General features: G+C 40.2%; 1 protein-coding gene across 6 annotated transcripts in view; it reads left to right on the forward strand.

Annotated features, from left to right (window-relative positions):
* Lclat1 (lysocardiolipin acyltransferase 1) overlaps nucleotides 1-15842 on the forward strand; it is a 120922-nt gene that overhangs the window by 40693 nt on the left and 64387 nt on the right. For 4 of the 6 annotated variants that reach the window (XM_021149524.2, XM_021149522.2, XM_021149525.2 and 1 more), the window contains exons 2-3: nucleotides 6882-7050; nucleotides 11909-12107. In XM_021149524.2, coding sequence (XP_021005183.1) covers nucleotides 6886-7050; nucleotides 11909-12107 — 364 coding nt within the window. In that variant the 5' untranslated portion in view covers nucleotides 6882-6885. The remainder of the gene's footprint in view (nucleotides 1-6881; nucleotides 7051-11908; nucleotides 12108-15842) is intronic. The other 2 variants (XM_029471251.1, XM_029471252.1) reach the window with 1 other exon arrangement.

A 15842-nucleotide genomic window follows, 5' to 3' on the forward strand; every position in this document is an offset into this window, starting at 1 on the left:
TAAAGGCGTGCGCCACCACGCCCGGCTGTGGTTTGGGTTCTTGTAAGACCTTCCTAACGACTATGCTTGTTTATCAGTATTTTTTGTACTTGAGAGAATCATATTTTCTCGTGCCGCTTTAGGAGGAAAGAAGCAAGGTTGTTTTTTGTTCCCTGTTACAGTATCTCTGTCTTTTTTCCAAACAAGTTAAGGATCTAGAGAAAATTCTATGTTGTCTTTTCAGCTTCCTCTGCACTCGACTCAGGAGTGTTCAATTGATGCAGAAACATTTTACGTTTTTGACTTATTTTTCTTAAAAGAAGCCTTTGTCCTGATGATTTGCTTATTAAAAGAGTATATTTTTATCTCCAGAATATTTTGAATGGAATTTTTAAATAGTTTCCTGATACCATGCTTTAATAAAGACTCATTTGTATGCCTAGGAAGTAAAGATGAATAATGGTGACATTAGATTGTAATTTATTTTATATTAGTAGACTATATCCTGAAATAATTTAAAGTTAGTTATAATTAAAGACATGTGTGACAATGCCGTTGAGAATAAAAATAAAAGACGTTAGAGAAGAAAGAGGTAATAACCGTGCTCTTGGTTTCTGGAAAGGAAGGATTATTCAGTGTAGCTCTGATCTCTCTGTCCTCTGACATGGAAAATAAATGTAGCTTTCCTCAGGGCATAAAGAGACATTCCATTTTATTGGGTAAGACAAATGTATTTATGTTACTAGGTTCTGAAAAAAAATAAGGTGGGTACTTGTTTTGTGCATAGGGAAACTTACATGTAAGCTCTTGAGCATCAGTTACAAGGCAAATGTAGATGTGTCCACCATCATGGGGCTGTGCAAATTCGTATGCAACATGGATTGAAGAGAAATTAGTCAGCTCTGAAGTATTTCACTGTGTTAGAAAACCGTGATTTAGTAATGCGTGCACAGCAGATCTTCACAAGTGTACACAGGAACACGTGGGTAATCACAATAAGCAGGCTAGAGTTGTTGACTTTTTATTTTCCCAATAAAGACTTCTGTATGCATGCATATGTAACCATTGACATCTGTGCCTACATTTCCCTCTTATATAATTGATTTTATTATGTGAGTCAGCATGTACATGTTTTTTAATAGTTTTGCTTAAAAAATAAACTTCTGATACATTTGTCTCAGCTAACTGTTAAGGATTGTATTTTCTATAAAGTGATTAGGGATTGTAACATATCCCTAACCCTGGATTAATTTGCATGTTCTTCAAATTATTATAATTAAAATACTTCAGGTTGTAAAATGCATGCAAATGTAAATGAATTAAGGAGTGAAAGTTCTATTCTGTGTTTCATTTAAGAAGGGGGGTGGGAGTAAAATATTCATGTTATTGTTAACGTAACATGTATATGAAATTTGTGAAGAATGGATATTGATAGTCCAAAACACTTGTTGAACATACATGTAATCATAGTCCTTAAGAAATAGAACATTACCAGTACTTTAGCAGCCTCTTGAATACACCACCATGACTGTACTTCATTATGTGGGTCATTGTTTTTCTTTTTTTAAATACATGTATTTTTCTTTTTCTTTAACAATCACTGCCTACCTATATACACATCTGTTTGTCGATCTGTCTACTTACCTACCTATGTAGGTATTTGTGGTTGGTTGGGTTTTTTTTGATAGGTAAGCGTACTTTGCTACTGCTATCATTAGCTGAAGACTCGTAGACTCTCAAAGGTGCCGTGGCAGTTGGGAGTCATCATAAAACTTCAGTTTCTAGAGAGTTGGCCAGCTCCTTTTGGGAAAGTAGTGAGCAAGTGTTCCTACATGAGTGAGTATGGCGAGGTAAAGAGACTTCGCCAGTCAGGGCATCTGGTGGGACTCCTAAAGTGTTGGCTGTCCAATGGGAACTTACAAATAGAAACATCACACAGCCACATTAAGGTAGTTCCTACAACAAATACTTGTCCAGTCCCCAACTTTATCCATCTGAGTGGACATCTATGTAGTTAGAATGGCCATTCTGAAGCTATGGATCTCCATTTAGGTTCTATACATTTACCAGCAGTTAATTTTTACACACATATCCACCACAAAAAAGAAAGACAAGTGACAACATTAAAACTAGGAAGATTAATTTTGTTATCTTTGATGCCTCATCATTCTGCCTGCAGTCCATCCCTGTCACCTGATGGTGTCCCCCCATGCTCTGCTGTCTGAGTGTTCTGCACTTGCCCTCCTGCACTGGAGTGCATGTGTTCATTCTGAGCATTGGCTGCGTGAGTGCGAGCGCACACTGTTTCCTTCCTGAGTTTGTTCACTTCTCTTCATTCTGTGCATTCCAAGTTCATTTCCTGTAATTTCACGATTTCATTTTTCTTTACAGCTAAATAATATTCCATGGTATATGTGTACCAAGTTTTCACTACCCATTCATTGGAGGGGCATTTAGCTTGTTTCCATTTTCTTGTTATTTAAAATAGAACAGCAGTAAACATGAATGTACAAATATTTCTATGGTAGTAAAAGGTTTTTCATTGGGAATTTTGCAGAATCCAAACCCAGTTTAGATTTATATTACTAATCCTCTCTGTAATAAACATATGCACATGCACATGTACACACACACACACACACACACACACACACAGTTACTTGCTGTTTTCCTATTCTTTTGAAAATAGATGGGTGTTTCCAAGCCTTCTTCATGACTAGGGTGGGATGTAAGAGGTGTAACTTGTTCGTAATGGAGATGTTTGGTTTTGTGGGCCTTTATTGCCCCCTTGTCAGATTACTGAAGCACCACTGTTCATCTATTACAGACTTATCTATTGTTTCCTATGGCCTTGAATTTGCTCACTGTTCCAGATCATGAACTTGGTAGCATTTCCCAGAGTGGACTTCCTTCCATGTGAATTATGGTGGGAGTCTGTAGTGAAAGGACTCCACTCCTCCATTGCTTCACCTGTAAATTGTCCTCATCTAACTAGACACACTGCAGGCTTTTGTTTGGATTGGGTGGAACGTAGAGTGTTTGTTCTAGGCCACATAGCACTGTCAAGGGATATAGCAAAAGTTTTTTCTTTAAATCCTCAAATTTACGAATCCACTATAGCATAATATATACCAAGGAGAGGGTGTGATGTAGACTAGATTAAAGGTCCTTTGAAAGGAGGCTAGCCAGTTGACTGGAGTCATTGTTACTAAAATGACTTATTTTTAACTTTTAAAGGCTATTACACAGAGTAATGGGCTTCATTATGATGTTTTATATCATGATTGCTTTTACAGCCTGTACTATTTAAAATTCAACTTTGAGTTAGACCAAAATCCAGATTTCTTCCATGTGATAGATGTTCGGGTTGTATATAGAAAGTGAAGTCGGTGAGCTTTATTTTTGCATTGCTGTAGCCCAGTCCTAGTGCCCTGAAAATGTTGTACTGAGCAGGGTCCTTTGGAGGTACTCAAGTAGCAGTGCATTCACCAGAGCCGAGGCAAGCCATGAACGTGGATGTTTTCTGATTTGGTGAGTGGTAGCGGGAATTACACATCTGCACCAGCAAGCATGGCTAAATCTTCATATCTTAAGTAGGTAGGTATCAGGAGTGCTGTATAAAGTGTCTGGCAAATAACAAGATGACTGTCTTCAAACTAGTTGAGGCCTTAGAGTAGATGCACTCTCAGCCTCCTTATGTTATAGATGAGGTGTTCAGGTAAAGGACTATGGCATGATCATTTGTGTGGTGTGTGTCTGTCATGCCTTGAAGACATCTTTGATAGTGGTATCTCTCAATCCTGGGTTTTTTCCCAATACGTCTTAGGAGTTATCTATAAAGCCCAGAGAAGCCTCTTAGCAGAGCAGACTGTCCACACTTGAGTCACTTTTATCTGTTGTCTTACAATATGAGACATATTTCTTAGTTTCCACTCCTTGTGCCAAGGTGAAGGTATTCTTTTCCCCCATCCTGACCCATACACAGCTTTATTCTAGGGCCTTTGCTCTTGTGGATTTTTTGCATGCCAACATGTGCACCTTGTACCTTTATATTTCAGTAATTTCTAAATCTCTATGGCTTGTGTTTTAAATTTCTACAAACCTGTTTGGTTTTTTGCCTGAATTTTCTTTCTGCTCTGTCCACCACTTCATCCAGGAAGATGCCTTCTTGAATACTGTAATTATCCCTGCTGCGATGATTGGATGCTTCAGAATATACCACTATTGTAACCTGACTTACAGTGAACTGGTCATGTTTGTGACCTTACCTTTCTAGCCAGACTGTGAGAACAGTGCCTATTACCAACATATAACAAGAAAGTCTATGAAGTGAAATGTAGTTGGTTCCTTTCTAAGGACATGTAGGTATCCTCAGTGGATTCCACTAGTCCTTATCAGGGAGTTCTCACATTGGAGTACTCCAGGAATAATATAAACAACTGAGTGGAAAGCCTCGGTGGAAAGCCATGTCTTGGTTCATGCACTTGGGTTTTTTTTTTTTTTTTTTTTTTTTGCCTTTTGTTTGGCATAGCAGTCACACCAAGCCATACCTTCCTTTAAGTATATATCAGTCACTGCCATGGGTTGGCACCAGAGTCAGGCTCATGTTAATAGGTAGGGTGCCACTAGGTAAGGGAAGCTGGTATTAATTCTCCAAAGTGAGTGGTTGAATGGCAAGCCTCCTCATCAAGTTCCTGTGAACTTCTAAATTCAGAATACTTTTAAAATAAGGTTTTAAAGCTTGGTTTATAATTATGTCTTTGTAGTATAAATCTTTTAAAGTGTGTGCCTATTTAAAGAGTAATATAGTCTTGAATAATGACTTATAATAATAATTATAATGCGTATAATGTGGCTGAGTCTAGGCACCAACACCGAAATCCCCAGAGCCAGTTCTCAGTGTTGCTATTCACTAGCTGTTTACCCTTGATCAAATTACTTAACATTTTTGTGCCACAGAGTCCTGATGTATAAATAGGGGTAATAAAAATACCCACACCACGAGATTGTTGTGACTGTTAAAGTCTATTCAAACCAAATACATAAAATTGTATCTGGCGTATTATAAAAGCTTAGAAAAATATTTTGGATTATTATTATTGAAATAATTTGAAGACTAGAATTTCCTAAGAACATAGCTTTGACTTCAGCTAGTCATTTAAGAGACTTTTATTTGGGAAGCAGAGTATCAATCACTACGTAGCTTAGGCTGGCAACAAACTTACCCTCCAGCTTTAACGTCAGGGTTCTTGCCTCCCAATGCTACGTTACAGGCAGGTACAACTATGACTGAACGAGATTTAAAATGCCTAGGGCTAGGCATGTTGCTCAGTGACAGAGCATATACTTGGTGCACGTGGAGTCTGGGTTCAATGCTGAGCTCTAACGAAGGAAAGGGGAGACTAGTCCATGTGACTTCTCTGCAGTGCTGTGCCGCTGGGAAACAGTTGTTTGCTCGTCTGCCAGGCTTCCCGGGTGCTGTCCTTCAGTCCTCAGAGCATCTTCGCCAGCCAGCCAGCCAGCCAGCCAGCCAGCCAGCCAGCCAGCCAGCCACAGATTCTATGGCCTGGCCTTGTAGGAATGCTCCATAAAAGAAATGTCCTTTTTACCTGGCATCTCATTCAGTCCAGTGCATCTGAGAGTAAGTCAGGATGCCTGTGTCAGGCATATGTCTTCCATTGGTGATTGATCATTCAGAATCTATACACCCTCCGCTGACAGGTTAGTTCTAGTTTGTGCAAGTATGAGAAATGGTGCTATAAAGGATTATGTAGAACTTTTGTGTAAAGATAACTTTATTTGTACTAGACAGTTGGTAGATTTTCTAGTATATATGCTGAGTGTCAGGGTAGGATTTTGTATAACTGTATTCAGGTAGAGTAGAAACGCAGCACAGTGCATGGTGGTGGTGGTTTGTGCGTGTGTAAGAAGTAGCTCTAAATTACTGAATTTAAAGCCTATGTTCCTTTTTTTTTTTCTGTTAAGAAGCTTTAAGTTGAAGACTGGGGAGAAGCTGCTGTTAACATTGTTAATGGCGAGCAGCTCAGAAAGGGTGGAGAGTGTGTGGGAGCGCCTGGCTCTCCTGCCTGCCTGTCCAGTGCAAACTGGGGCCTGGTTACTGCTTCAGTTGGGCTTCGTTCCTTCCTTCCCTCTGCCCTCTCCTTATTCCTGCCTTTTCTACTTTGTGGGATGTTGTATATATACCATCAGATATTGGTAGAAATTTTAAAAACACACCTGGTGCCAAGTTAAACTTCAGTTTAGCTTATAGAATCAGATATTGGAGTTTTCATTTTCAGCTGTGTTTCCAAGCATTGGTTTTAAAATATCCATGCTGAATTTTGGCTTCAGCACCCCTAAAGTAATGCTTTGGTAGCTGTTTGGACAAAGCCAGTGAAGGGGCAGCTGACTTATCTAGCTAGCTCATAAAGTGCCAGTCTAAGGCCAGGTGCCCAGAAATGGGATCCTAGGATCTATTGCAAAAATGAACACTTCCAGATCTTGTTCTTTGAATTTTACTGTATTCTGTGAAACTGATGTTGCTTTTTCTGTATGTGTTCTCACCCATACGAAGCGGTTCTGCAAACCCTCACCGTTATTTCTGCTTTTAGGTGGAAAACAATGCCTGGAAATAATGCCTAGGAAAGAAAAACAGAAAGACCCTTCAGTGCTAACTTCTTACTCCAGACAACACAGTTTCCTGCAGAATATACATTTATGTATATTTTTTGAGAGTATCAATTTCTAGTACACTGGCAACTTGTTAGACTTAAGGCCAGGGAATCTGTGGCCCTCATCAGCACTCAGTAACCTTGTCTTTAAAGATTATTGTATGCAGAACTGTGATGGAATTCCAGAGCAAATGCATAGTAATAAGATATATTCTTTGTTTTATCTTTCAGAATCATGGTGTCATGGAAGGGGATTTACTTTATTCTCTTCCTGTTTGCCGGAAGCTTTTTTGGAAGTATTTTTATGCTCGGCCCCGTTTTACCTTTGATGTTTATAAACCTGTCGTGGTACCGCTGGATTAGCAGCCGCCTTGTGGCTACGTGGCTCACGCTTCCTGTGGTAAGCTGTGCACCCAAGAGAGGTCCGCCTGCTTGTCCTGGGGGCTATCTATCTCTTGGACTTTGTTAGCATCGGAGGTCTAGTTCTCAAGAGAAACACAAATATTCTGTGTTCTATAGTAAGCATTCCAGATGTAAAAGAGAAGGGAAATAGAAAACAGAAATACAAATATTCATGTCCTTAAAGCAAACCCTTGTAAAGATCCTCACAGAAAATAAGAACTTCTTTCTATGTTCTTCATGCATTTTCTTTTATATTTCACATAATGAAAGGTATAATTTATATATAAAAATATATAAATTTTAAAGAGTGAAGAATTTTTACATTATTTAAATTTATTCTGCATATCCATTTTGTGTTTTACAAAGCAGTGATGCCTATTAAGATTCTATCGGGTCAGGGAAAGAATATCAACAGTTTGTATGAAAAAAAATTAGGTAAAAATGTAACCCACCCCACGAAGCTTCTAACAGTAAACATCTTCCTAACTTCTCAGAGGCGTGTTTGTTTCAGTTCTTTTCAGTAATTACAAAGGTTAGGAACATACAAACGACATGTGACTTCTCTGTGCAGATGAAGTGAACAGATTGGGTAAGATCAGAGTGCACTCAGTGTTCCGTAGTCATGGGGCAGGTGGCACTCTACAGGGTCATCATGGTGCTCTGAGAGCATCCCCTCATCTTGAGCTGATGCCTGTTGGTTTCTAGTCCCGGCTCCTGCCTCCTCTGGTACTGGGAAGAGGCTGCTGCCGATCAGTGGGCAGTGCGTGCTTGCCTTTCCCTTGGGGATTGTTCCTGTCCTTTCTCCTTAGCAACAGTGAATTCTTCTTTCTGCTTAGGCTACTGGGTTTGTCAGACTGTTTTGATAGAGAGGCCAGGTGTTTAGCGTCTGAAAAAGAAATCAGGAATGGAAACGGTCTTCCCTGATTGGTAAGGAATGGAAACAGTCTTCCCTGATTGGTAAGGCCCCTTTCCGTCCTGTTTCATTGCCATCCATCAGTGAGGCAGCAGGCAGAGCGCCTGCCCTCAAGGTGAAAGTGTCTTGTGGCTGCCGTGGGCCCTTGAGATTCAGGTTGACTCAGTTCCTGAAATGGTGCTTAGGGTAGGGGTTTTACATGAACAGAAACAGCTGTGTGTGAGGCGGTGGCTCACACCTTTAATCTCAGTACTTGAAGAGGCAGGTGGATCTCTGAGTCTGCCGCTAATCTGGTCTACAGAGTGAGTTCCAGGACATGGGGTGGGCATGGGAGGGTTTCCTGACAATTGACTTTTAAATCATTTATAGTGTATTTTTCTTGTTTAAAAATGAATCCTGTAGTGAGGGGTTTTAAACTTGCAACCATCACTTCTAAAAGTTAGCCTTCCCCCCTTGCAGTTGCTTGTGCTTTCAATTTTCTATACAGATGTGTCTGTTTTATAAATGTAGTACTGCATGCAGCCTGGTCCTCCCAGCTTTCTCACCACCTTCTCCTCTCCCTCCTCCTCCTCCTCCTCCTTCTCTTCTTTCTCTTTTATCGACACTTGCAGTTAAAGTGTTCTGTTCTTATTCTGTGATGAAATACTCTGACAAAAGGTTCTGACCTCTTCAACATGCTGGATCTCCATGGACACTTAGGCTGCAGGTGTCTGCCCTGCCACACCTTGCCTGGCCTCAGCTGCTCTCTGAAGTAGATTCTAGGGCCTCTTCATTCTTGCATCTGTCATGCCAGCAAAGCCAGTCCTATGTGGACAGTGCTGTCACATTCTTCTACCAGCTTGAGATGTGACTAGGTCTCCTTTGGAGCACTGCTATCAGCTTCCATGAGCGTATACTGGAGAACACTTACCCAGACAGCTGCTTTCAAGGCAAGGGGAGCAAGCACTCTCAGCTACATTTCCTGATCAGGCTCTCTTTTTCAAGTAAAATTTCCTTCTCACAAGTTGGAGCCCTTAATGGGTAAAGTCTTTCTCTTTGGGCTCATTTCCTGTTGTCACAGAGCACAGCCAGGTGGTTCTGTGGCTGTAAAGTTTAACTTTTGAGCTCTTTCCTCCTCAATAGACTGCATTTTCTTTTAAGTCTTACCCCCACTCCCAGGGTTTGTTTCTGTTGTCCTGGCTTTCCTGGATCTAGCTCTATCTGGATCTATCCTGACTTTTTCTTCTTCTCTTTTTAACTGTAAACCTGGGTAAATCTAGTAAAAAGTAGCCATGCCACAGAATAAAATGTGAGCTTGTCTTTGGGTTTTACTGCTGTGAACAGACATCATGACCAAGACAAGTCTTATAAAAAACAACATATAATTGGGGCTGGCTTACAGGTTCAGAGGTTCAGTCCATTATCATCAAGGTGGGAGCATGGCAGCATCCAAGCAGATATGGCACAGGCAGAGCTGAGAGTTCTACCTCTTCATCCAAAGGCTGCTAGTGGAAGACTGAGGATCTTATGCCCACACCCACAGTGACACACCTACTCCAACCAGGTCACACCTATTCCAACAAGGCCACACCTCCAAATGGTGCCACTCCCTGACCCAAGAATATACAAACCATCACAGAGTTTATTCACCCTGTCTTTTCTGCTTTTCATTTGAATGAAAAACTTTCTTTTTTCTTTCTGTTAAATGAGGTAGAAGTTGACTGTTACTCTGTTATATCAGAAAAACAGAGATCCACTTACCTATGCCTCACAAGCCCTGGGGTTAAAAGCATGTGTCACCATGATCAGCCCATAAAGCTTTTAATTTTTAAACAAACAAACAAACAGAAACATTGAGAAGTGCTTTAATGAATAATCTGTGTGTATTTCCGTGGTGGTAGGCATGTGCATAGAAGAACATGCCCTGTAATTTCCTCTATTGCTGTTCACTTACGCCTTGAGTTAGTGTTTCCCACACCAGAAGCCAGCGAGCCTCCCTCAGCAGCCCTCCTGTCTCCATACACACTGGAGGAACTGCAGCTGTGAAGCAGGTCCAGCAACAGCACTGCCAGCCCTGGTTAGGGAGCTCTACCTAGCCACACAACGCAAGTGTCCTCTTTTGGGAAGTAGCCGCCTTGGATACAACTTTGTAGTTGTTTCTTTTTGTACTGAGTGTATTTTCTTCTAAAGCTCTTGTAGAAAGCCTTACTTGTGGATATTCAAATCTATGACCTGTTTTTGCTCCTCTTTCAATGTCATGTTTGTGTTTCATTCTACCATACATGCTCATAGCTCATTCACTGTCAATGTTGAATTATTTCATGGTATTTGAGGGGTTGGATTTTCTTTTAATCCCCTTTGATCAAGCCTTTTTCAACTAGTTATAAAATAAAGTAGGACTTACATGTAAGTGGTTTGGAATTTTAAACTGAAGTTGGGCATAAGGATATGCTGTAGTTTTGGTTTCTTGGGAGGCTGTGGTAGGAGTTTGAGCCTAGATTCTGGACAATATAAAGGAGAAATGAAAGGGCAGCTCACTGTGTAAGAGCTCTCATTTGTAACACACACTTTCCTTCTGAATTATCAATCTAAATTAATAACCACGGGTAGTAGAAATGTTAATTTAACAAACCTGGCAAGCATTTCAGCATTCATTTGAGTCAGGAATTCGATGTAGATGATATGCTGGAAGATTTTAGTAGACAGTTAGTCTTCGTGTATTCTTTGAGAAACAAAAGATTATCTTATAGAAAAAAACATTAGAGCTGGATTTGGTGCTTGTCTTAGTCAGGGTTTCTATTCCTGCACAAACATAATGGTCAAGAAGCAAGTCGGGGAGGAAAGGGTTTATTCAGCTTACTCTTCCACATTGCTGTTCATCACCAAGGAAGTCAGGACTGGAACTCAAGCAGGTCAGGAAGCAGGAGCTGATGCAGAGGGTATGGAGGGATGTTCCTTACTGGCTTGCTTTCCCTAGCTTGCTCAGCTTGCTTTCTTATAGAACCAAGACTACCAGCCCAGAGATGGTCCCACCCACAAGGGGCCTTTCCCCCCTTGATCACTAATTGAGAAAATGCCTTACAGTTGGATCTCATGGAGGCACTTCCCCAACTGAAGCTCCTTTCTCTGTGATAACTCCAGCTTGTGTCAAGTTGACACACAAAACCAGCCAGTACAGTGGCGCACACCCTTAATCGCAGCACTCGGGAGGCAGAGGCAGACGGATTTCTGAGTTCGAGGCCAGCTTGGTCTACAAAGTGAGTTCCAGGACAGCCAGGGCTACACAGAGAAACCCTGTCTCAAACCCCCCCTCCTAAAAAAAAGTAAGCAAAAAAAGAAGTTTAGCTTCTTTAATCCTACATTCAGTTTTATTTTTTATTCTATCTAGAAATATTGGGTAATAATCATACCATTATATCCTTAACATTGCTTAGTAGAATGTTGTACTTTTTTTTAAAAAAACTTAATACTATATAATTGAAGATTTGAAAGGTAGTTCATATTTTTCTATCAAGAAACTTCCAGAAATTAAAATTAGTGGCAGAGATTGGAAGTGTTGAAAGCACTTCCTACTTGCACTCCAGGTCAGAGCCCCCCATTTATTACAAAAGCAAGAGCATGGGAAACTGTTTCTTGTGTGTTAGAAGCCATGGAACATATATCATGGCATATACAATTTACCTGTGGAAACTTTTAAAAGCAGTTTTGCTTTTCCAAAGACAATTTTTTTGTTTAGTTAGTTTTTTAAGTGTCCTCCTTTTTGGGTATTATAAAAGCAGTATAGCATGGTTGTGACAAGGTTAGCAAGAAGGAAAAAGGTCCATAATTCTTTCTTCATTGCCTTTTTGTATAGTGAATATCTAATAAATTCATAAACATGGTTGTGACTAATTTCATATGTGGCTTCTTAACTTGAAAGCTCTAACTAAGTTGCTCTATATTTGTACGTTTTATCTTTCTGCAGGCGTTGCTGGAGACCATGTTTGGTGTCAAAGTGGTTATAACAGGTGACGCCTTTGTGCCTGGAGAGAGGAGCGTCATCATCATGAACCACAGGACACGCGTGGACTGGATGTTCCTGTGGAATTGTCTAATGAGGTACAGCTACCTCAGGGTGGAGAAGATTTGCCTCAAATCCAGTCTCAAAAGTGTTCCTGGATTTGGTACGTTAATCATGGTTTTTTAAGTGCTTAACTCATTTGTATGTAATGTGCCTGCTCTAAGAACAAAATGAGGCAAGTTGAACGGTATGTTATTCTCAGCTTTTCTCGTGAAGCTAAAAACATTTCCAGTTTCTTTTTATCTTAGTGGCTTTGTTATGTGATTTTATCTTAATCTCTGTTTTAAAAATATCTTACTCTAGAAGAGAAAAACTGGTATCAAGGAAGTAGATCATTTCTTAGGGCAACCATTTGAAGGATGTGAAGGACTGTAACTTTTTTTAGAAATTCACTTACAAATTAAAATGACACAAACTCAATCTCAGGTCAGGAGAGAAGACAAGACCTCGAGGTGCTTCTCCAGCTGCAGACTTGATCTCATCTCCCTCCTAAATTCCTGGCCTGGATCGGTCTCTCTGTGTCTTGAGACAGCTTTCTACTCTTATTAGTAGTCTTTTCCCATGTTTTGACTAGCCACCTTCTACTTTTTCTCTTTTCTTTTTTGTGTGTGACCAAATATAAAAATCAAAAGAAGTTTAGAAACATAGGTGAGAATTTGCTCACAAGAGTGTAGATACTTTATCAATGGCTGCACCACTGAAAAATATGCCCGTGCCTCCAACTATCAGTGCATATAAATCCCCAAGGGGGTCGAGGCCATGAGGCTCTCCCTGTTCATCACAGGGTGTTACTGAGGACTGTAGCTATGACATTCCAGAAGGCAGCGGGTCCCAGGGCTCAGGCCCTTCTTGTTGCTCTTTCGCCTTTGAGGGATAATAATATAAAGTGGCAAGTATCTGGATATTCAGGTGACATTACCAGTTCTGAGTTCCTCAGTTGCATGACTCTCCAGATAAAGATACTTCTTTGACTAGAGCTGACATGTGCATAAATACAGTTACTTAGAAGACAGTTGGAAGGCTCGCCATATCCATTTAGTAAAACAATGACAGTAACAACAGCACTGGCTTTCTCACTGTGCTTTGTGACCTCCCACTCATGGGCTTTGGACTAGTTACAGTACTGGGTGTGTATTCCTTCTCAGAGTAGGCATCAAGTCAAATCACACTGTAGCACACATTAGGTGAGCACGCGAGCACACACACACTTCCAGCTTGATTCCTGTGGTCAGTGGATGTGGCAGCCTCAGCAATAGAATCTTGCCATCTGGTTCTAGAGAAGAACTAACTAACTGACTGGCATCTGCCTGTATTTATTGGGGGCTTGAGTGGCCTAAAATCTCAAGGAAGACAGTCGGTTCCTTGCACTAGGGTTTATGTTTGATTATCTGTGGCTTCTGGGAGCTGATTAGCTCATACACACAGGGTACTTTCATTTCAAACTCTTTAAAGATGTTCTGGTTAGCTATTGGGTATCAGAATTCCTTCTTGTAATTCTTGTAAGTATTGGTTGACCCTCCTTTCCACTTCCTTTTCTCCTCTCTTCCTGCCTTCAGTCTTTCTATTCCTGCTGTTCCTGCCTCCTGTTCTCTTATCCCATACATTCTGCTATACAACTACTTCTTTTTAAAGAATCTTTAGTTTTCTGGATTCCTGGCCTATTTCTTCTTTATAAATGCACATGTATATAAAATAAAAACTAAGTTTGTATAGAGCATGTGGTGTTTGTGTCTGTGACCCTGAATTATATCACTTAATACATTATTTTGCAGCATTATTTTCCTCCATTAATACATCCGTTTTCATATTATTTCATAATCTCACTTTTCTTTATGACTGGATAGAATTTTATTGTGTATATGACTATCCTTCCTTTACTCTTTCATCAGTTGATGGCTCCTTGCTATTGTGAACAAAGCCGCAGTGAACATGGATGCACAAGGCTCTGTCTGTGAGGGATATGGAATCCTATAGATATGTGCCTGGAGTGCTGTAACTGGGACTTCTTAGGTGTTTTAGAAACTCCCCAGTGATTTATATAGTGGTTACATTTCATAGTGGTGAATGGGGGTCTCCCCTTCTGAGCATCCTCAATTCTTGATAATAACCATTTTGGCTAGAATGAGATGGACTCTCAAAGTAGTTTTAATTTCCATTTACTTGGGTAAGAATGTTGAAAGTTCAATTATTTACTTCCTTGTTTTGTTTTCCTAAGGCCCTTTTGTCTTTTGTTTATTCTCCCCTATTAGGGGAGGAGCTTAGGAGAATTTCGTCCACACAGGCAGTCTCCTCACTCAGTTAGCTCTGTCATTGTAGCACACATGATTTTAATTTCATGATTACCTCCCTGTTAGCTTAGATTGTTGCTCTTATTTTGTGACAGGGCAAGTCCTATTGAGAAAGTGCTTCCCTATGCCCATATCTTGAAGTGTTCTCTCTGCTTTTCCTTGAACAGTTGGAGAGTTTCGGGTTTTATGTTGAGGTCGTTGCATTTGGAGTTGATGTTCACGCGTGTGCTACTTTACTGTACTTGTAGACGGGGCTTGTCCAGCACCGCTACTTTCCCAGTGTGTATCTAAGTGGCTGTAGATGGGGTTTGTCCAGCACTGCTTGTTTCCCAGTGTGTATCTAAGTGGCTGTAGCTGGGTGGGGCATACCTGGGTCCCCTGCTTTATTCCACTGATGTATGTGTCTGTTTGTGCCAGGGCCACGCTGCGTTTATTACTGTGGCTCAGAAGTATAACCGATTACTCCTGTATCATTGTTTCTGCCCAAGATTGCTTTGAGTATGGGGTATTTTATGCTTCCATGGGAATTAAGACTCACTCCCCTATTTCTGTGAAAAATGGGGCTGGGATTTTGATCGAGATTTTATTAATCTATAGATTGCGTTTGGCAACACTGTTTTTACAATTAATTCTTCTGACCCATGAGCATGGGAAGGCTTTGCAGTCTGCTGGTGTTTTCCTTGGCTGTGTGTCTGTGGTTTATACTTGTGAAGTAGAGACCTTTTACTTCCTTAGTTAGCTTTAGTCCAAGATATCTCTCTCTCTCTCTCTCTCTCTGAGTTTATTGTACTTCTTGTAATTACAACTACTTATTGTAATTCTTAATACTAAGAATTATTTCTTAGTATGTTTGTCATTGATACATATGAAAAGCTATTGATTTTTATACCACATCTTGCCACTGTGCTGAGAGTTGCTTGTCAGCCTTGTTCCTGGTAAAATCATTAGGGCTCTGATTTAGGGCGTTGTGTACATAGTGATGCCTTAACTTTCTAGTTGGGAGATTGTTTTTTAAAAATTTTTAAAAATTTGGATATTATAATTAGTCTTGTTATTTATCATAGATATATATGTATAGAACAGAAATAGATAAAACACTCAACACGATAAAATGGGTTAAATCTTATGATGCAAGTATTTGAATAAAATACTTTGAGAAATACAAAGGATGGTAGCTGGCAGGAAGGTAAGATGAAATGTAATATGAATCCATTAAATTAAAGAAGAACATAGAGGAAAAAGAAAATCATACCAGGAAGTAGATTAATAAGAAGGAATATGGAGAGAACCAGAATGAGGGCACAGTGATTCCAGGGGCACGATCGAGTAGAGCTGGGCTGGCACCTGCATCTGGCTGAGCACCCACCAGAAGATCCCGAGTTTCCAGTGCTCTAACATCTCAACGTTTTAAATTAAGTTGTTGTTATTTACTTTATGTACATTGGCATTTTGCTTGCATGTATGTGTGAGGTTGTTGGATTCCCCCCTGTAACTGGAGTTACAGACAGTAACTACCATGTGTGTCTTAGTCAGGGTTTCTATTCCTGCAC

The sequence above is a fragment of the Mus caroli genome, chromosome 17, assembly GCF_900094665.2.
Source record: "Mus caroli chromosome 17, CAROLI_EIJ_v1.1, whole genome shotgun sequence".
Classification (NCBI taxonomy): Eukaryota; Metazoa; Chordata; class Mammalia; order Rodentia; family Muridae; genus Mus; species Mus caroli.